The 21,486-nt window shown below is 53.6% G+C and overlaps 1 protein-coding gene across 2 annotated transcripts; it reads left to right on the plus strand.

The window, feature by feature from the left end:
• The first annotated feature begins 318 nt into the window (after nucleotides 1–318).
• Nucleotides 319–21,026, plus strand: MAN2B1 (mannosidase alpha class 2B member 1). Of its 2 annotated transcripts, none has more exons than XM_009193601.2 (24): nucleotides 319–551; nucleotides 1,286–1,388; nucleotides 1,567–1,740; nucleotides 2,416–2,609; nucleotides 3,558–3,690; nucleotides 3,933–4,078; nucleotides 6,368–6,484; nucleotides 9,244–9,329; nucleotides 9,413–9,533; nucleotides 9,613–9,691; nucleotides 10,183–10,292; nucleotides 10,689–10,796; nucleotides 11,055–11,171; nucleotides 12,043–12,228; nucleotides 15,458–15,555; nucleotides 15,648–15,765; nucleotides 17,366–17,484; nucleotides 17,576–17,677; nucleotides 18,164–18,251; nucleotides 18,377–18,457; nucleotides 19,167–19,394; nucleotides 19,952–20,107; nucleotides 20,215–20,317; nucleotides 20,801–21,026. In XM_009193601.2, the coding sequence occupies exons 1-24, from the start codon at nucleotides 390–392 to the stop codon at nucleotides 20,911–20,913; spliced, it is 3,042 nt and encodes a 1,013-aa protein (XP_009191865.2). In that variant the 5' UTR covers nucleotides 319–389; the 3' UTR covers nucleotides 20,914–21,026. The 2 variants fall into 2 exon arrangements, with proteins under 2 accessions (XP_009191865.2, XP_003915029.2); XM_003914980.4 differs by having other exon boundaries at nucleotides 349–551; nucleotides 9,247–9,329; nucleotides 20,801–21,021.
• The last annotated feature ends 460 nt before the right edge of the window (nucleotides 21,027–21,486 follow it).

Genomic DNA, 21,486 nt, shown 5'->3' on the forward strand with positions numbered 1-21,486 from the left:
ACCCAGGGATCCTTCTCAACCAGGCTGGATCCCATCCCCGGTTCTCCAAGGGTACTTACCCAACGTCCCAATCCCCACAGTATAGGACTCTTATCAAATCCTCCTCTTAGGCAAGCTAGGTCCTTCCAGGATTCCAAGCATTCCAAGACTCGTTATAGCCCGTGAGACGTCAAAGTCACCTTTAGTCCAACAAGTGCCCTGAGGGTGGCATTTTCCTACCTTCCTATAACGACCCCCGGGATTGCCCAGTGCTACAGCCTCTGTCCCTTGAGCTGCCAGACCGCGCCCTGGCCCCGCCCCCTCCCCCGATTGGCCCGGCCGGGTCTCGGGGCGGGGCGTTTGCTCGGCCTTTCCAGGGCCGTGGAACCCCAGGAGGAAGCTGCTGAACCATGGGCGCCTACGCGCGGGCTGCGGGGGTCAGCGCTCGCGGCTGCCTGGACGCAGCAGGCCCCTGGACCATCTCCCGCGCCCTGCGGCCACCGCTCCCGCCTCTCTGCTTTTTCCTTTTGTTGTTGCTGGCGGTTCCCGGTGCTCGGGCCGGGGGATACGAGGTGAGTGGGGCCTCCGAGCGGAAACGTACAGGAGGCAGAGTGAAACACCAAATACAGTCTAGAGGTGTGGGTGGGTCTGTCCTGCGGGTGTCTAGTGAATGGCTGATAATATGACAGTGTGGTCTTAGTGCGTGCTTTGTGTCACTGCGAGGTCTGGCTGTGCGCATCTGAGTATGGGACTGTGTCTGTACCTGCCTCTGTGTCTCCGGGATGCTTGCCTGGACTTTGCCTGCACTTAACTGTGGGATTGGAGGGGCAGGAGGTGGCAGGAGGTGAGCAGTGTATGTGTGGGGGGAGGTGCTGGCTGAGAGCTGGGACTCTAGAGTCTGCCTGAAATTCCAGCCTAGTTCTTCCACTTCCTAACTGTGTGACGTTGGGCAAGTCACCTATCCTCTCTAAGTCCCAGTGCTTTCATCTGGAAACTGAGGATAACATCACCCCACCTCCCAGGGTGACCGTCTGCTGTTGGCAAGTGCTGAACAAACATCAGCTACTTCTATTATTGTTTTCCCAGAGTGTGAATGAGAGCTGCCCTATGGGGTTGTGCAAAGTGGGGGTTGTATCTATGAGCACAACTATGTATGTGTGTGTCCTGCCTGGGAGGGCCTGGCCTCCTCGGCACATAGGCGAGATCAGGCCTCTCTGAGTCACTCACCTCTAGATCAAGACTTACTTTGCAGCCCCCGACATCCGGGGTTATTGACAAGGTATGTGTGTTTGGGGTCCCTGTGCAGACATGCCCCACAGTGCAGCCGAACATGCTGAACGTGCACCTGGTGCCTCACACACATGATGACGTAGGCTGGCTCAAAACCGTGGACCAGTACTTTTATGGAAGTGAGTAGAGGATGGGGACTGGTCCCTGGGATCCCCATGGTCCCTGTAATCCCTTCTGGGTCCTGGACATTAGGGTGGGGCCAGTGTCACCCTAAGATCCAGGACTTGGGCTCCTGTGTCTAGGAATAACCCCCTTGGCTCTGCTGTGCCCTGAGAGCCTTATCCCTGTTATCCACAGTCAAGAATGACATCCAGCACGCCGGTGTGCAGTACATCCTGGACTCGGTCATCTCTGCCTTGCTGGCAGATCCCACCCGTCGCTTCATTTACGTGGAGATTGCCTTCTTCTCCCGTTGGTGGCACCAGCAGACAAATGCCATGCGGGAAGTCGTGCGAGACCTTGTGCGCCAGGGTGAGTCTGCCCCAAGGAAGTGAAAAGAGGAAGCCCAGCCCAGCTTCTGCTTCTGCATTTCTGGTTTCTGAGATTTTATCATGCCATGTGCAAGCTGTGCAACATGCATATCGCTCCGCCTGCCTGGACTCTCCATTTGGGGAACTCTTTTTTTTTTTTTTTTTTTGAGACGGAGTCTCGCTCTGTCGCCCAGGCTGGAGTGCAGTGGTGCGATCTCCGCTCACTGCAAGCTCCGCCTCCCAGGTTCACGCCATTCTCCTGCCTCAGCCTCCCGTGTAGCTGGGACTACAGGCGCCCGCCAACACGCCCGGCTAATTTTTTGTATTTTAGTAGAGACGGGGTTTCACCGTGTTCGCCAGGATGGTCTCGATCTCCTGACCTCATGATCCACCCGCCTCGGCCTCCCAAAGTGCTGGGATTACAGGCGTGAGCCACCACGCCCAGCCGAGAACTCTTATACATCCCACAAGGCCCCATCTGCCATGCATCCTCTGTGAAGCCTGCCATGCAGGGGGGCCTCTTTCCCTTATCTGGGAACTATGGCCTGGGGGCGACCCCTCTTCTCCTTCCGTCAGAAATGAGTGCACAGGCAGGCTTTCACATTCCCAGTATCACCCACCCTGGTCCCACTCCTGGCTGTGACCACTGACCCCGACCTTGCCTGTCCTGGCACAGGGCGCCTGGAGTTCGCCAACGGTGGCTGGGTGATGAACGATGAGGCAGCCACCCACTACGGTGCCATCGTGGACCAGATGACACTCGGGCTGCGCTTTCTGGAGGACACATTTGGCAGTGACGGGCGACCCCGTGTGGCCTGGCACATTGACCCCTTCGGCCACTCTCGGGAGCAGGCCTCGCTGTTTGCGCAGGTGCGACCCGGGACCTCTCTTGGGCCCACCTCTTTACTCACTCTGGCTCCTCCCTCGCCCACTCAAACCCCGCCCTCTCCCTGCAATCTCACAAGGACCAGGCCCAAGCCTGTTGAAGCCCTGCCCCTTGAGTGAGGCCGTAAGGCCAGTGACTTTTGAGCTCTGGCCTCAGCCGCCTATGCCCAGCCCCAGGCGGACCCAGCTCCGGCTGACTCCACCCTCTCCCCTAATAGGCCCCCCTTCGAGTTCTGGCCTCACCCACTAGCTAGGATCATGGCTCCTCCCTAAACTGGGTGGCAAGTGGATGCCTAGGCTGCCTTAAAAACAGCTTCATTACCTGTGCTCAGACCCCATCCATCCTCAGGTTGTGGAAGGGGGAACCTCATTCCTGGAGTGAGGCCTGCTCTGAGCTTTGACAGCGCTGGGGAGGTGAACCTGGTTTCTGATGTTGGACCCGCCCTCTCCCTGCTAGCCCAGGGTAGTGAGTTCTGAAACTTCCCCAAGCTTGGAAATAAGCTGGAGGCCACTTTGTTTCAGCCCTACGTTTTTTTGTTTTGTTTTGTTGATACATCCCTATCATCTCTGCTGGAGTGCAGTGGTGCAATCCTAGCTCACTGTAGCCTCAATCTCCGGATTTAAGCGATTCTGCTGTCTCAGCCTCCGTAGTAGATGAGACTACAAGAGCGCACCACCACGCCTGGCTAATTTTTAAGTTTTTTGTAGAGACAGTCTGTCTGTGTTGTGCAGGCTGGTCTCAAAAACTCCTGGGTATAAGTGATCCTCTTGCTTTGGCCTCCTGGAAGGCTGGGATCACAGGCAAGAGCCATCACACTGACTTAGCTCTGCTTTTTAACCTGTGCTCTGACCTGTCCCTCCCAAGCAAAGGGGAGTTTGGTGGTGAGAGGGCTGGGCGCTAATTCACACTGCCTTTTCCTCCCCCATCCCCAGATGGGCTTTGACGGCTTCTTCTTTGGGCGCCTTGATTATCAAGATAAGTGGGTACGGATGCAGAAGCTAGAGATGGAGCAGGTGTGGCGGGCCAGTGCCAGCCTGAAGCCCCCGACCGCGGACCTCTTCACTGGTGAGGGGGGCTTGGTGAGGGCAGGGCCAGCCATGGTGCCACACACTCAGAAGGGCCCTGGGCTTGATATCTGCTCTGCCGTCACTGTCCTGGAATTTCTGTATTCTGGGAACAAAGTCTCTGCATTTCCTTTTGCACTGGGGTGCAAATTCTGAAGCCCATCCTGGGTGGGACATGGCAGGCTTTGAAACCACGGCAGGTCTGGGTGATGGGCCACCCCTTGAACCTGGTGTGACCTGCAGGTGTGCTTCCCAACGGTTACAACCCGCCAATGAATCTGTGCTGGGATGTGCTGTGTGTCGATCAGCCAGTGGTAGAGGACCCCCGCAGCCCCGAGTACAACGCCAAGGAGCTGGTCGATTACTTCCTAAATGTGGCCACTGCCCAGGTAACCCTGGTGTCCAGAACCTTCAAGTCCGGTATATACAAAGCAATGAGCCCTTCCCATGGTACAGGCATCCCCCTAACACGTTATCTTTATTTTTAATTTTTTTGAGACAGAGTCTTACTCTGTCTCAAGGAGTGCAGTGGTGCGATCTTGGCTCACTGCAACCTCCGCCTCCTGGGTTCAAACAAGCACATCCAGCTAATTTTTGTATTTTTGCACTGGAGTCTCATCATGTTGGCCAGACTGGTCTTGAACTCCTGACCTCAAGTGATCCACCTGCCTTGGCCTCCCAAAGTGCTGGGATTACAGGCGTGAGCCACCATGCCTCTTTACTTTTAATTTATTTTTAATTAATTAATTTTTTTTGAGCTGGAATCTTGCTCTGTCACTCAGGCTGGAGAGCAGTGGCACGATCTCGGCTCACTGCAACCTCCACCTCCTACATTCAAGCGATTCTCCCACCTCAGCCTCCCAAGTAGCTGGGACTCCAGACGCACACCACCACATCCAGCTAATTTTTTTGTATTTTTAGTAGAGATGGTGTTTCACCATGTTGTCCAGGCTGGTCTCAAACTCCTGAGCTCAAGTGATCTGCCTGCCTCAGACTCCCAAAGTGCTGGGATTACAGGTGTGAGCCACCACACCTGGCCTCTATTTTTAACATTCTTATTTATTTATTATTTATTATTATTTTTTTGAGACAGAGTCTTGCTCTTGTCACCCAGGCTGGAGTGCAGTGGCGTGATCTCAGCTCACTGCAACCTCTGCCTCCCAGGTTCAAGCAATTCTCCTGCCACAGCCTCCTGAGAAGCTGGAATTACAGGCACCGCCACCACGCCCAGCTAATTTTTGTATTTTTAGTAGAGACAGGGTTTTGTCATGTTGGGCAGGCTGGTCTTGAACTCCTGACTTCAGGTGATCTGCCTGCCTCAGCCTCCCAAAGTGCTGGGATTATAGGCGTGAGCCACTGTGCCCAGTCTATTTTTAACATTTTAATTGAGAATTCCTTTTTTATTTTTTTGAGACTCACTCTGTCACCCAGGCTGGAGTGCAGTGGCACAATCTCAGCTCACTGCAACCTCCACCTACTGGGTTCATGTGATTCTCCTGCCTCAGTCTCCCGTGTAGTTAGGATTACAGGTGCCCACCACCACGCCTGACTAAGTTTTATGTCTTTTTAAAACTTAGCCGGAAGAAAGGGGGTTTCACCATATTGGCCAGGCTGGTCTCGAACTTCTAACCTTGTGATCCACCAGCCTTAGCCTCCCAAAGTTCTGGAATTACAGGCATGAGCCACCGCGCCCAGCCTTTAACACTTTTATAAGTTAAAAAAATTATTTTTTCACAGAGACAACATCTTACCATGTGGCCCAGGCTGGTCTCAAACTCCTGGGCTCAAGTGATCCTCCTGCCTTGGCCTCCCAAAGTGCTAGGATTATAGGTGTGAGCCACCATGCCTGGCATAACACGGTCTCCTAAAAAAAATTTTTTTCCCTTTTTTTAAAAAATTGATGGCCAGGTGCAGTGGCTCATGCCTGTAATCCCAGCACTTTGGGAGGCCGAGACGGGCAGATCATCTGGTCAGGAGTTCGAGACCAGCCTAGCCAACATGACGAAACCCTGTCTCCACTAAAAATACAAAAATTAGCCGGGTGTGGTGGTGCACGCCTGTAATCCCAGCTACTTGGGAGGCTGAGGCAAGAGAGTCACTTGAACCTGGGAGGTGGAGGTTGCAGTGAGCCGAGATCACATCACTGCACTCCAGCTTGGGCAGCAGAGTGAAACTCTGTCTCAAAAAAAAAGAAAAAAAATTGTTTCAGATTAATTTTTTTTTTTTCTTGAGACAGGGTATTACTATGTGGCTCAGACTGGTCTTAAATTCCTAGACTCAAGCGATCCTCCTGCCTCAGTCTCCTGAGCAGCTGGGATTACAAGTGTGAGCCCCTGTAATTATGTTCTCATGCCCCTTGGAGGAAGATGCTATTCTCTTCACCATCACCATGCCCCCCTCCTGGATTTATGTGCATTCCTCATTAGAAGAGATAGCATAGGCTGGGCAAGAGATAACATGGCATGGTGCCTGGATGCCCTCTTCTAGGTAGTGGGTCCAAGAGAGCTGCTCAACAACCGGTGGCTACTTTTATCTGTGTCCCCACGCTCCCATGTGCCATACCTCCACCCATGCCTGTATGTGCACCCAACATCCTTGACCCCATATACATCAAAACACAGCTATACACAGGGATGGCCCAGGATCCTCTGGCCTCAGGACGTCCCTCTTGCCTGCAGGGCCGGCATTACCGCACCAACCACATTGTGATGACCATGGGCTCGGACTTCCAGTATGAGAACGCCAACATGTGGTTCAAGAACCTTGACAAGCTCATCCGGCTGGTAAATGCACAGGTCAGTGTGCCTACCCTGTGGTACCCTTGTGCACATGTGCACTTGCATCCGGGGGCCTTGTGTCATGTGCATAGCTCTCAGTGCTCTCTTTGTTTTCTATTGTTCTATTGTGGTCATTCTATAACAAATGACCACACACGTAGCAGCTCAAAACAACGGAAATACATCGTTTTACAGTTCTGTAGGTAAGAAGTCCAGCATGAGGCTGGGCGTGATAGCTCACGCCTGTAATCCCAGCACTTTGGGAGGCCAAGCTGGGCAGATCACGAGGTCAAGAGTTCAAGACCAGCCTGACCAACATGATGAAACCCTGTCTCTACTAAAAATACAAAAATTAGCCAGCTGTGATGGTGCACGCCTGTAATCCCAGCTACTCAGGAGCCTGAGGCAGAGGAATTGCTTGAATCCGGGAGGCAGATGTTGCAGTGAGCCGAGATCACACCCCTGCACTCTAGCCTGGGCCACAGAGAAAGACTCTGTCTCAAAAAAAAAAAAAAAAAAAAAAAAATTCCAGCCTGAGTCTCACCAGGCTATAATCAAGGTGTTGGCAAGGCTGTGTTCTTTCTGCAGTCTCTAGGAGAGAATACAATTTCCTTGCTTTTTCCAACATCTAGAAGTTGCCCACATTCAAAGTCTCTTCTTGGCTCCATCTTCAAAGCCAGCCACACAGCATCTTTCTGACCCTGTTTCTGTAATCACATCCCTTTCTCTCATTCTCACCTCTTCTGCCTCCTTCTTCCACATTTTAATTTATTTATTTATTCAGAGACGGAGTCTTGCTCTGTTGCCCAGGCTGGAGTGCAGTGGCGTGCTCTCAGCTCACTGCAACCTCTGCCTCCCGGGTTCAAGTGATTCTTCTGCCTCAGCCTCCCATGTAGCTGGGACTACAGTCACGTGCCACCACTCACAGCTAATTTTTGTATTTTTAGTAGACAAGGTTTCACTATGTTGGCCAGGACAGTCTCGATCTCTTGACCTCGTGATCCACCCCGCTTGGCCTCCCAAGGTGCTGGGATTACAGATTTGAGCCACTGTGTGGCCTAATTTCCCTACTTTAAGTTTAGCTGATGAACAACCTCAATTACATCTGCAACCTTAATTCCCCGTTTGCCATGTAATCTAACGTAGTAATAGCTTCTGGGGATCAGGACATGGACACTTTTGGGCAGTTATCATTTTACCCAATACAGATGTGTTAGTGTTTCGCACTAAGTGGCCTGTGGCTGTGGCTGTGTGCACAGTCACTCTCATCAGCACAGAAACTTGTCTCCCTTCTCCCATCTCAGGCACCCCTTCCCGTCAATCTTGTCCTCACTGCAGTGCAATCTCCACCCCCACCTTCCACTCGCTCCCTGCACTGCTATTTCACCAAAACAGCTCTTTTATGTCATTTATTTTTATTTATTTTTTCTTTTTAAAATTTTATTTATTTATTTATTTGTTTGTTTGTTTGTTTATTGAGCTAGAGGCTTGCTTTGTCACCCAGGCTGGAGTGCAGTGGCACAATCTTGGCTCACTACAACCTCTGCCTCCTGGGTTCTAGCGATTCTCCTGCCTCAGCCTCCCAAGTAGTTGGGACTACAGGCATGTGCCACCAACCCTGGCTAATTTTTGTATTTTCAATAGACGCAGGGTTTCCCTATGTTGGCCAGGTTGGTCTCAAACTCCTGTCCTCAAATGATCTGCCTACCTCGGTCTCCCAAAGTGCTGGGATTGTAATCTGAGGTGGGCGGATCACTTGAGGACAGAAGTTCGAGACCAGCCTGGCTAACATGGTGAAACCTTGTCTGTACTAAAAATAGGACAAATTAGCTGGGCGTGGTGGCACTTATCTGTAAGACCAGCTACTCGGCAGGCTGAAGCAGGAGAATCGGTGGAACCTGGGAGGCAGAGGTTGCAGCAAGCTGAGACCGTGCCACTGCACTCCAGCCTGGGCGACAGAGTGAGACTCAGTCTCAAAAAAAAAAAAAAAGTTTATTGAGTACCTACTGTATACACTGGGGACACAGCACGTGCAAAACAAACATCCTTTTCCTCACATAGGTCACTTTCTTCTTCCTCCACCTTGCTCAGGTGAAAGTGCACCTCCATTCATTATAAAAATTGTGTCTAGGCCGGGCATAGTGGTTCACGTCTGTAATCCCAGCACTTTGGGAGGCTGAGGCGGGTGGATCACAAAGTCAGGAGATCGAGACCATCCTGGCTAACACGGTGAAACCCCGTCTCTACTAAAAAATACAAAAAATTAGCCGGGCGTGGTGGCGGGTGCCTGTAGTCCCAGCTACTCAGGAGTTGAGGCTGGAGAATGGCGTGAACCCGGGAGGTGGAGCTTGCAGTAAGCCGAGATCGGGCCACTGCACTCCAGCCTGGGTGACAGAGCGAGACTCCGCCTCAAAAAAAAAAAAAAAATTTGTGTCTTTTGATAATAATCTGATGGTCCTGCAAAACGATTATTCCTGCCCTATAATGTCACACTTAGTTTTTCCACAAAAGTTTTTAATAATAAAGTTGGAATTATTGTAAAAGTTTAGTAAAATTTCAGGTTTATTCTTGCATCTCTGAAATCCTTTTTAAAAAGGCTAGTGGTCATGTTTGACTTCAGCCAAAATTCATTTTCACATCCGACCATTGGCTTGGCCACCAAATGTGTATTTAGAGAAACTGAACCTATGGGATGCATGAATGTGCACACATGTGTGGAAGTGTGGGCCCCTGGGAAGGTGCGGACTCCCGAGGGCTCACTCCATCGCCTCCCCCAGCAGCAGGCAAAAGGAAGCAGTGTCCATGTTCTCTACTCCACCCCCGCTTGTTACCTCTGGGAGCTGAACAAGGCCAACCTCACCTGGTATTTGGGGAAACTGGGGAGCTTGGGGGGGTTGGCATGCCCCGTGGGTCATGACCCTGCCCTCAATGCCCCTGCCGCTGTAGGTCAGTGAAACATGACGACTTCTTCCCTTACGCGGATGGCCCCCACCAGTTCTGGACCGGTTACTTTTCTAGTCGGCCGGCCCTCAAACGCTACGAGCGCCTCAGCTACAACTTCTTGCAGGTGGGTAGGAGCCGGGCTAGAGGGGGCACACAGCCCCGAGGCCCGACCTGGGCACCCCAACATACCCCTCTGCCTCCAGGTGTGCAACCAGCTGGAGGCGCTGGTGGGCCTGGCGGCCAACGTGGGACCCTATGGCTCAGGAGACAGTGCACCTCTCAGTAAGCATCGGGCCCAAGAGAGGAAGAGGTTTGCGGCTGAAGCTGGAAACCACCCCTAGGCCGCCCCTCTCGAGTTCCTTCTTTTTTTATTTTTTTTTTGAGACGGAGTTTCGCTCTGTCGCCCAGGCTGGGGTGCGGTGGCGCGATCTCGGCTCACTGCAAGCCCCGCCTCCCAGGTTCACGCCATTCTCCTGGCTCAGCCTCCCGAGTAGCTGGGATTACAAGTGCCCGCCACCACGCCTGGCTATTTTCAGTAGAGATGGGGTTTCACCGTGTTAGCCAGGATGGTCTTGATCTCCTGACTTTGTGATCCGCCCGCCTCTGCCTCCCAAAGTGCTGGGATTACAGGCGTGAGCCACCGCGCCCGGCCATCCTCGAGTTCCTTCTTAAAGCCTCTAAGATCCCTGCCCGCCAGCACCGGACCTTTCACTTCCCCTTGGGGTCTGAGCTGAGTCCCGCAGAACCTCACCGGACTCATTGTCTATGAGCAGATAAGGCGATGGCCGTGCTCCAGCATCACGACGCTGTCAGTGGCACCTCCCGCCAGCACGTGGCAGACGACTACGCACGCCAGCTTGCTGCAGGCTGGGGGTCTTGCGAGGTGCGCGGGGCGGGACTTGGGAGACGTGGGGGTGGAGACAGGAAGGGGCGGGGCCGGGGCCTGGGAAAGAAGGGACAGGGACAGGTGTGACGTGTAACCGAGAGCGGTGTGGCGGGCTACAAGGGCTCGTGGGGGCGGGGCTTGTAGGAGGCAGGGAAAGATTCAGTAACGGGGCGGGGCCTTGGAGGGGAAAAGGAGGCGGGGCGTGGACAAGAGGAGGCCGAGACACCTATGGGGCATAGTCAAGGGCAGCAGGGCTGGGCTAGAGGGGCTTGTGGGGCGAGTCTTGAGGGAGGCGGGACACAGACCGGAACAGGGCGGAGCCGGAGAGGAGAGGGAAGGAGTCAGATAGGCCAGGCGTCCAGAACCCACTGGTCCCTTTGCGCTCTTCCGCAGGTTCTCCTGAGCAACGCGTTGGCGCGGCTCAGAGGCTTCAAAGATCACTTAACCTTCTGCCGACAGCTAAACATCAGCATCTGCCCGCTCAGCCAGACGGCGGCGCGCGTGAGCCGGGACGGAAGGGGTGGATCTTGGGCAGATGGGCTTTAGAGGAGGTAGTTGGAAAATGTTTTTGGAGGACTATACTGGAGTGAAATTACGTGGGCTGCGACGCTGGGTCAGGACAGAGACCAACGCATCTCGAGGGGGCTTGGCGTGATGGGCCGTGACCGTACCAGGACTACCCAGGGGCATTTCTGTGCAAAGTGGGTGGGTTTGGAGAAGGCCTGTTGTGACCCGTGCCCTCTCTGACCGCCCCCCCAGTTCCAGGTCATCGTTTATAATCCCCTGGGGCGGAAGGTGAATTGGATGGTACGGCTGCCGGTCAGCGAAGGCGTTTTCGTTGTGAAGGACCCCAATGGCAGGACAGTACCCAGCGATGTGAGCCCAGACAACGAATATTCCCCCGCTGGAACCCCTCCCACATGGGCATTTCCTCGTCGCCCTCATGGATACCGCCTGCCTCTATGAATACCTCCCACTCATACATATCTCTTCCCCGCTCTTGTATCTTCTCCCTCTGCCCCTTAATATCAGTCTCCCCTTGGGAACATCTGCCTCCTGTGAGTGGTCCTCCCTTTTTTTTTTGAGACAGAGTCTCGCTCTGTCACCCAGGCTGGAGTGCAGTGGCGCGATCTCGTCTCACTTCAGCCTCCGACTCCCGGGTTCAAGTGATTCTCATGCCTCAGCCTCCCGAGTAGCTGGGATTACAGGCATTCGCCACCACACCCGGCTAATTTTTGTATTTTTAGTAGAGACGAGGTTTCACCATGTTGGTCAGGGTGGTCTCGAACTCCTGACCTCATGATCTACCTGCCTCGGCCTCCCAAAGTGCTGGGATTACAGGCATGAGCCACCGTGCCTAACTGGTCCCCCATTTTAATACCCCGCTCCCCCAGGAAAATTTATTGCTGTTTATGGACATCTCCTTCATTCCAGAAAACGTCCTCCCGCAAACCTCTTCCTCTCCTGAGAACCTGCCTCGAGGGTTTCTTCCCCTACTTCCTCCTTCACTCCCCTACTTCACTCCTTCACTCCATAGTCTCTCCGCCCTCCCAGTGGGTTTTTTTCCACCTGGTGAATCTTCTCTGCAATCATTTCCTTGGAATCTGACTGTCCCCCCACCACCACACACACCTCCATTTCCTTTCCCCATCTCAGAACTCTTTTCCTTCCTTGAGTTTGTTGTCTCCATGCATGTATGGCTTTCCGTGGGTACTCTTGACTCAGTTTCCCTCCTCCTTTATCCAAGGTGGTGGTATATCCCAGCTCAGACAGTCAGGCGCACCCTCCGGAGCTGCTGTTCTCAGCCTCACTGCCCGCCCTGGGCTTCAGCACCTATTCAGTAGCCCAGGTGCCTCGTTGGAAGCCCCAGGCCCGCGCACCCCAGCCCATCCCCAGGAGATCCTGGTCCCCTGCTTTAACCATCGAAAATGAGGTGAGACCCCATTTCAATCCCCTTTCCTGTGACAAATTTGAAGTGTCATGGTAAGCTGTGTGGACTCTGGGTCAGCAGGTTCCTAGGCTCATGACCTCCTGTCACCACTCCAATCATTGTGTGTCCTTGAGCAAGTGACCTTTGTCGGAGCCTCAGTGTCCTTTCCTGGGATTGTTATGAGGACCCAGTGTGATCATGGGTGACACTTGACAGATAGGTCAGAGCTGGAGGCAGGTGGTGGTTTGCAGTTTTGGTGGGGACGTTTCAGGGAATGTGTTCCTGATAAAGGTGACATTTAAGATATGACCTGAGGGAAGGAGTCTCTTCCTCCTATTTGGAGAGATCCAGGTGGGGAGAGAATAACAGGCACAAAAGCCCTCAGGCAGGAGAGTGTGCAGCATCCCAGGAGCCACAAGGAACCCAGTGTGGCTGAAGCAGGGTGAACGGGTGACAGGTCAGACCTTGAGGGCCTTGAGGACCAAAAGGAAGACTTTGGCTTTTGCCAGTCATTGTTGCTCATGTGTCTAAGCCTAGCTCTTTGGGAGGCTGAAGCAGGAGGATCACTTGAGCCCAGGAGTTGTCCCAGCTAATTTGGAGGCCCAGATGGGAGGTTTGAGCTGGGGAGTTCGAGGCTGCAGTGAGCTGTGACTATCCCACTGTACTCCATCCTGGCAACAGAGCAAAACCGTGTCTGAAAAGAATAATAATAAAATAGGCCGGGCATGGTGGCTCATACCTGTAATTCTAGCACCATGGGAGGCCGAGGTGAGTGGATCTACTGAGCTCAGGAGTTCGAGACCAGCTTGGGCAACATGGTGAAACCCAGGCTCTACAAAAAATATAAAAAATTAGCTGGGCATGGTGGTAATGTCTGTAATCCCAGCCACTTGGGGGCTGAGGAAGGAGGATTGCTTGAGCCCAGGTGGCAGAGGTTGTAGTGAGCCGAGATCATGCCACTGCACTCCAGCCTGGGTGACAAAGTGAGACCCTGTCTCAAAAAATAAAAAAAAAGAAGTTTTGTAGTTGGACTGTTCATGTTAGGAAGAAAACATCTTTTTTATATTTTTATTAAAATGAAAGAAAAGAGGCTGGGCGCGGTGGCTCACGCCTATAATCCCAGCACTTTGGGAGGCCGAGGGGGGTGGATCATGAGGTCAGCAGATCGAGACCATCCTGGCGAACATGGTGAAACCCCGTCTCTACTAAAAATACAAAAAGATTAGCTGGGCGTGGTGGCAGGTGCCTGTAGTCCCAGCTACTTGGGAGGCTGAGGCAGGAAAATGTCGTGAACCTGAGAGGCGGAGCTTGCAGTGAGCCGAGATCGCGCCACTGTACTCCACAGCCTGGGCAACAGAGCCAGACCCCATCTGAAAAAAAAAAAAAAACGGAAAGAAAGAAGTTAAAACATTCCCACAGGCCTCTAAAAGTCTTGTGAGTTCTGGTATTGTGGTTCACACATCAGATGCCCAAGCTGGCCCTGGTCTGCAGCAGAGGAGGGCTTTGATGGGACTTAGGGTATCACAGGTGTGCTCTGGCTGTTGTGGGGGAACAGATTGTAGGCAGCCAGTGTGGAAGTGCCGGCACCTGGAAGGGGTTGACTGCACTAGCCCTGGAAGGCCACGGAGGTGGTAAGAGGTGGTGAGATTGAAAATAAGGTTGGGGTGGGCATGGTGGCTCAGGACTTTGGGAGGCTGTAATCCCAGGACTTTGGGAGGCTGAGGTGGGCAGGTCACCTGAGGTCAGGAGTTTGAGACCAGCCTGGCCAACATAGTGAAACCTTGTCTCTACCAAAAATACAAAAATTAGCTGGGCGTGGTGGTATATGTTTGTAGTCCCAGCTACTCTGGAGGGAGAGGCAGGAGAATCGTTTGAACCCAGGACGGGGAGGTTGCAGTGAGCCGAGATCATGCCACTGCACTCCAGCCTGGGGGACAGAGCAAGACTCTGTCTCAAAAACAAACAAAAAAGAGAAAATCAGGTTGAATGGCTGGGTATGGTGGGCTGCTTGAGCCCAGGGCTTGGAGACTAGCCCCAGGCAACACAGTGGGACCCCATCTCTAGAAAACAAATTTAATTTAATTTTTTAAAAAAATTTAGTAGAGATAGAGTTTCACTGTGTTGGCCAGGCTGGTATCAAACTCCTGACCTCGGGTTATCCACCCAACTCGGTCTCCCAAACTTCTGGGATTACAGGAGTGAGCTACTGCGCTCGGCCCTAAAAAAATTTTAAATTGAATAAAAAGGGGCCGGCGCGTTAGCTCATGCCTGTGATCCCAGCACTTTGGGAGGCTGAGGCAGGTGTATCACAAGGTCAGAAGTTCGAGACCAGCCTGGCCAATATGGTGAAACCCCGTCTCTAGTGAAAATACAAAAATTAGCTAGGTATGGTGGCATGTGCCTGTAGTCCCAGCTATTCAGGAGGCTGAGGCAGGAGAATTGCTTGAACCCGGGAAGCAGAGGTTGCAGTGAGCCAAGATCACACCACTGTACTCCAGCCTGGGCAATAGAGCAAGACTCAGTCTCAAAACAAAACAAAACAAAAAAAAACCCAGGCCGGGTGCATTGGCTTATGCCTGTAATCCCAGCCCTTTGGGAGGCCAAGGCGGATGGATTACCTGAGGTCAGGAGTTCGAGACCAGCCTGACCAACATTGCGAAACCCCATCTCTACCAAAAAAACAAAAATTAGCCAGGCATGGTGGCTTGCGCCTGTAATCCCAGCCATCCAGGAGGATGAGGCAGGATAATTGCTGGAACCCAGGGGGCAGAGGCTATAGTGAGCTGAGATTGCGCCACTGCACTGCAGACTGGGCGACAGAGCAAGTCTCTGTCTTAAAAAAAAAAAAAAAAAAAAAATCCAGCTGGGTGTGGTGGCTTATGCCTGTAATCCTAGTACTTTGGGAGGCCGAGGCAGGCAGATCACTTGAGGTCAGGGGTTCGAGACCAGCCTGGCCAACATGGTGAAACCCCTTCTCTACTAAAAATCCAAAAATTAGCCAGGAGGGTGGCGGGCGCCCGTAATCCCAGCTACTCAGGAAGCTGAGGCACGAGAATCACTTGAGCCCGGGAGGTGGAGGTTGCAGTGAGCCAAGATTGCACCACTGTACTCTAGCCTGGGCGACAGAGTGAGACTCAGTCTCAAAAAACAAACGAACAAAAAAAAAAACAAAACACACACATACACAAACACACACACACACAAACCCATCTGTGGACCCTTTTCTGCCCAGCACATCCGGGCAACGTTTGATCCTGACACAGGGCTGTTGATGGAGATTATGAACATGAATCAGCGACTCCTACTGCCTGTTCGCCAGACCTTCTTCTGGTAAGGAAGGATCACCAGGCCTGAGGGTGGTGTGGTGATGCTCGGCTTGGAGCTAGGGCCCCTTACCTGACTTTCACCTCCCCCAACCCCAGGTACAACGCCAGTATAGGTGACAGCGAAAGTGACCAGGCCTCGGGTGCCTACATCTTCAGACCCAACCAACAGAAACCACTGCCTGTGAGCCGCTGGGCTCAGATCCGCCTGGTGAAGGTCAGGGACTAGGAATGATGAGTGGGCAGTTGGGAATGGGGGAGTTAGGGAGCCCAGGAGGGTGGTGGGCCATGTGTAGCATGAGGGTAGGGGAGGATTTACTTTTCCTTCAGATCAATGGACTAAGACCAGCGGGGGGAATATTTGACGGTCCTCCCATAGACTTGATATTCATGGCTGGTCGTATGAGAGTCTCCCCGTAGGACACATACAAAGCCATTCTCATCCGCTGTGGACATTTATATACTTAGTTTTGGAAATTGGGGGTGGGGCATTCCCACTTGGCCTGTAAATCAGGAGAGCCAAATATCACTGCTTGAAAAATTCACCAAAGTCTGTAGTAAGAGGAGCTTATATCTGGAGTGGATATTTGAGAGTCCACCCTTGGATTGATTGGGTTTGCGTGAGTCTCAGGGTGAATGCTTGTGGGTGCATCTGGCTAGGGACAGGGGTTTCCCAGGGCCTCCCATTGATGTTTGACTTTCATAGATGGCAAAACTCACATTTGTTCACATTCAAGAGCCTTGAATTTCATGTGAGTCCCTTTTAGATGAATGTCTGCATATCTGGGTCACTGTATTAGGATATAGTTGTGCCTGTTCTAACAGAGTTACCCAAATAAACTGTGAGTAGAATAAGATAGAAGATTCTTTTCTTCTAACAAACAGTCTGGCTGTTAGTCCAGAGAAGGTGGGGTAGTTCCATAATCACCCAGGACTTCCTCTTCTATCTCATTGCTCTGCCTTCCCCAGTATTCAGTTTCCACCTCATGGTCCAAGATGGCTGCTAAAGCTCCAACCGCCACATCTGTATTTGAGTCAGTAGCAGTGTGACAGGGGCAAGGAACATTGTTGACACCACTTGGATCACTTTCTATGGGGCAAACTGTGGTCACTCAGCTACTGATAGCCTCAGGGAAGACTGGACAATGTAGTCTTTATCCTAGGTAGCCATGTGCCACGCTAGAATCGTATTCTATGGGGCAATGGTGAACAGGAGGCATTTATGCCACACTCAAGAGTGATGTGGCAAGCCAGGTGCAGTGGCTCATGCCTGTAATCCCAGCACATTGGGAGACTGAAGCAGGAGTTCAAGACCAGATGGGAGCATTTGCTGATCAGGTGCCTACATAGTGATGCCCTGTCTCAAAAAAAGAAAAAAAAAAAAAAGAAGCCGGGTGCGGTGGCTCATGCCTGTAATCCCACCACTTTGCAAGGCCAAGGCAGGCAGATCATCTGAGGTCAGGAGTTTCAGACAAGTCTAGCCAACATGGATAGAAACCCCATCTCTCCTAAAAATACAAAAATCAGCCGGGGATGGTGGCAGGTGCCTGTAATCCCTCTACTTGGGATGCTGAGGCAGGAGAATTGCTTGAACCCAGGAGGCAGAGGTTGCAGTGAGCCGAGATCGTGCCACTGCACTCTATCCTGGGCAACAGAGCAAAACTCTGTCTCAAAAGAAAAAAGAATTATGTGGCAGTGACTAAAGGTTGACCCTGATGTAGGCTTTAATGGGGTTTATGGCCAGGGTGAGGGGACATTTGTAGGACTCAACTCTGCTAAGGTACAGGCTGACACCCACCTCACCTGTGTGCCTGCAGACGCCCTTGGTGCAGGAGGTGCACCAGAACTTCTCAGCCTGGTGTTCCCAGGTGGTTCGCCTGTACCCAGGACAGCGGCACCTGGAGTTGGAGTGGTCGGTGGGGCCGATACCTGTGGGGTGAGTGGCACAGGCTGGGAGAGGGGTGTGGAAGCAAGGGCAGAGTGGGGTTTATCCAAGGCTCACAACCTTGCCATCCCATTGGGTACAGTGACACCTGGGGGAAGGAGGTCATCAGCCGTTTTGACACACCGCTGGAGACAAAGGGACGCTTCTACACAGACAGCAATGGCCGGGAGATCCTGGAGAGGAGGTAGAGGGTGACTGAGAGCACTGAGGGGGTCGTTAGTGGTGTGTTGGGGCCCAGGGGTTGTGGGGGAATTTGCTGATTACGTGAGCATGGGAGACAGAGGATGAAGGGAGAGTGAAGAGTGGGGGAGCCAGGCCGGGCGCGGTGGCTCATGCCTGTAATCCCAACACTTTGGGAGGCTAAGGTGGGCGGATAACGAAGTTAGGAGATCCAGACCATCCTGGCTAACACGGTGAAACCCCATCTCTACTAAAAATACAAAAAGTTAGCCGGGTGTGGTGGTGGGTGCCTGTAGTCCCAGCTACTCGAGAGGCTGAGGCAGGAGAATGGCGTGAACCCGGGAGGCAGAGCTTGCAGTGAGCCGAGATCACGCCACTGCACTCCAGCCTGGGCAACAGAGTGAGACTCCATCTCAAAAATAATAATAATAATATAAAAAAGAGCGGGGGAGCCAGACCCCAAGCCTGACCAGCTCACCCCCAACCGCAGGCGGGATTATCGACCCACCTGGAAACTGAACCAGACGGAGCCTGTGGCAGGAAACTACTATCCAGTCAACACCCGGATTTACATTACGGTAGCTCTCCCCCACCCTGCACCTCCCCACCTCGATAGAAAGGGAATCACCCCTTATCTGCAGCATCTCAAGGCTGCCTGGGGTTGGGGTTGACTGCCCTCCACTCTCACCCTTCAACCCCCCAGGATGGAAACATGCAGCTGACTGTGCTGACTGACCGCTCCCAGGGGGGAAGCAGCCTGAGAGATGGCTCGCTGGAGCTCATGGTGAGTGGGTCAGAGCCCCATCCGAGCCAGGGTCCTCCCAACCTGGCCCCCTGCTGGACCTTGAAGGCTGTTTCTGGCCCAGTTCTCTGCTTTCAGGCCCCACTAAGCTGAGGACTCCGTTTCTTTCTTTTCTTTTCTTTGAGATGGAGTTTTGCTCTTGTTGTCCAAACTGGAGTGCAATGGTGCTATCTCAGCTCACTGCAACCTCTGCCTCCCAGGTTCAAGCGATTCTCCTGCCTCAGCCTTCCGAGTAGCTGGGATTACAGGCACACACCATCACGCCTGGCTAATTTTGAGATTTTTAGTAGAGATGGGGTTTCACCATGTTGGCCAGGCTGGTCTGGAACTCCTGACGTCAGGTGATCCACCCACCTCGGCCTTCCAAAGTGCTGGGATTACAGGCGTGAACCACCGCACCCGGCCGAGGACTCCATTTCTATGTGCGACTTTTTCTCTCCGTTTTTCTCCATTTCCTACCCAGGCTCCCTCCAGGCTCTGACGTGCCATATCCAGGCCCCCCTGTTAGGCACTTACCTCCCTCCGGCCTGGTTCCCATGCCTACTTGGATCCTGCCTCTGCTGGGGTTGCCCTACCAGACCCTCACCTCATCATCTGTTCCTCCCACCCTTTAATTTCTCTTGACATTCCCACACGCCCTTACCCAGTTTCTGGCCCAAGGACACCCACAAACCCACGACTCTCCCCCCAGGTGCACCGAAGGCTGCTGAAGGACGATGAACGCGGAGTATCGGAGCCACTAATGGAGAACGGGTCGGGGGCGTGGGTGCGAGGGCGCCACCTGGTGCTGCTGGACACAGCCCAGGCTGCAGCTGCTGGGCACCGACTCCTGGCCGAGCAGGAGGTCCTGGCCCCGCAGGTGGTGCTGGCCCCGGGTGGCGGCGCCGCCTACAATCTCGGGGCTCCTCCGCGCACGCAGGTGAGGGGCAGCGGGGTGGGCAGAGAGGACCGGAATGAAGTCTACCAGGGAGCCGGGTTTGGTTGCAGATTTTCCTAATTAGCCCCAAACCCTCGGGCCAGCCCCATCCCCTGGACAGTCCCCGCCCAGTGCCCGCCCCTCCCAACCCGCCTGGACTGTGTAGAGGCACAGCTGTAGCTCAGGCCCCTAAACCACCTCCTCACCTCCGGCCCCGTCCATTCACTTTAACCCCGCTCCCGCCCTCACCTCCTCACCTCCCCCAGGCTCTGTCCCGCCTCACCCCGCCCCGCGGCTTCAGCCCCGCCATAACTCCCAGAGTCTCAAGTCACATCAGTTCTACTCCGTCGGAACTCGAACCCTAAGCTTAGGACCGACCCATCTCGCCATTGGCTCAGCCCTCCCTGTCACGGCCCTGGCCTCTCCTCTCGGCTGAGCCTGCCCGTCTCCGGCGAAACCCCGCCCCTACAACCTAGCCCTGCCTCCTGACCTAGGTCGGCCCCGCCCTTCTTCATCCAGGCCCCGCCCCCTCCAACTGAGCCCCGCCATCTCTCCCGCAGTTCTCCGGGTTGCGCAGGGAGCTGCCGCCCTCGGTGCACCTGCTCACGCTGGCTAGCTGGGGCCCCGAGATGGTGCTGCTGCGCTTGGAGCACCAGTTTGCCGTGGGAGAGGATTCCGGACGTAACCTGAGCGCCCCCGTTACCTTGAACTTGAGGGTGAGAAGGGCAGAATTGAGAAGGAGATCGGAGAGAGGCAAGAAAGAGGGAGAGAAGGGAAACCTGGCTTTGCTCCAACTCATCTGGGCCCATCCCCTTCCCCGCAGGACCTGTTCTCCACCTTCACCATCACCCGCCTGCAGGAGACCACGCTGGTGGCCAACCAGCTCCGTGAGGCAGCCTCCAGGCTCAAGTGGGCAACAAACACAGGTGGGGCCCTGCTCAGGGGTAGGGAAGGGGTGGAGTCTTACCTGGGGCCGGCAGGTGGGGGCAATGCGTGAGGCATGGGATGTTGGCCAGGACCCAAACGGGTCATGAGGGTATGGGGGCAGAGTCCAGATCCAGGTTAGGGCTTAACGGATCTGAAATGGGTACGGCAAACTGGGAATGGGTCTTGAGGTTTGTGGGTGGTGTTTATTTCCTAAAACAAGATTTGAAAATCCCCATTCGTGTCTAGTTCTGGGAGGGTGTCCATCACCCCTGGGGTCAGATTGAGGGTATGAGGACAGTGGCCAGGCATTGGACCTGGGAGTGTATTCAGGGCTGGGGAAGCAGGTTAGGAGTCTGGGATTGAGGCCTTGGAGACAGATTCGGGGATGTGCAGCTGTGTCCAGAACCAGGGGAGGAAGCATAGTGGGGTAAGTCAGAGGAAGTCTGCACCCCCTCACTCCTCCTTCCCCCACACCTCTCCAGGCCCCACACCCCACCAAACTCCCTACCAGCTGGACCCGGCCAACATCACGCTGGAACCCATGGAAATCCGCACTTTCCTGGCCTCAGTTCAGTGGAAGGAGGTGGATGGTTAGGTCTGCTGTGATGGCCCCTCCAAGCCCAAGCCCCCTGCTCCGGGGGCAGAGCAGACTCTCACTCTCCTCTTGGGGCTGCTGCCATTAAAATGCTACTACTAAGACTCAGGTCACTCTGTGACTGAGTGTGGGTTTTTTTTGTTTGTTTGTTATTTGCTTGTTGGAGGGGGACAGAATTTATAACCCACAGCCGGGTGTGGTGACTTGCTCTTGTAATCCTAACAACTCTGGAGACTGAGGAGGGAGAATCACTTGAGCCCAGGAGATCTAGACTAGCCTGGGCCACAAAATGAGGCCCTGTCTGTACAAAAAATTTAAAAAATTAGCCGAGTGTGGTGACAGGTGTCTGTATTCCCAACTACTTGGGAGAATTGCTTGAGCACAGGAGGTCAAGGCTGCAGTAAGTGATAATCACACCGCTGCACTCTAGCCTGGGGAAGAGAGCCAGATCCTATCTCTTTGTGTGTGTGTGGTGGCGGGGGTGGGGGACGGAGTCTTTCTCTGTTGCCTAGGCCGGAGTGCAGTGGCCCGATCTTGGCTCACTGCAACCTCTGCCTCCCGGGTTCTAGCGAT

This window comes from Papio anubis, chromosome 20, assembly GCF_008728515.1.
Source record: "Papio anubis isolate 15944 chromosome 20, Panubis1.0, whole genome shotgun sequence".
NCBI classification, from domain to species: domain Eukaryota; kingdom Metazoa; phylum Chordata; class Mammalia; order Primates; family Cercopithecidae; genus Papio; species Papio anubis.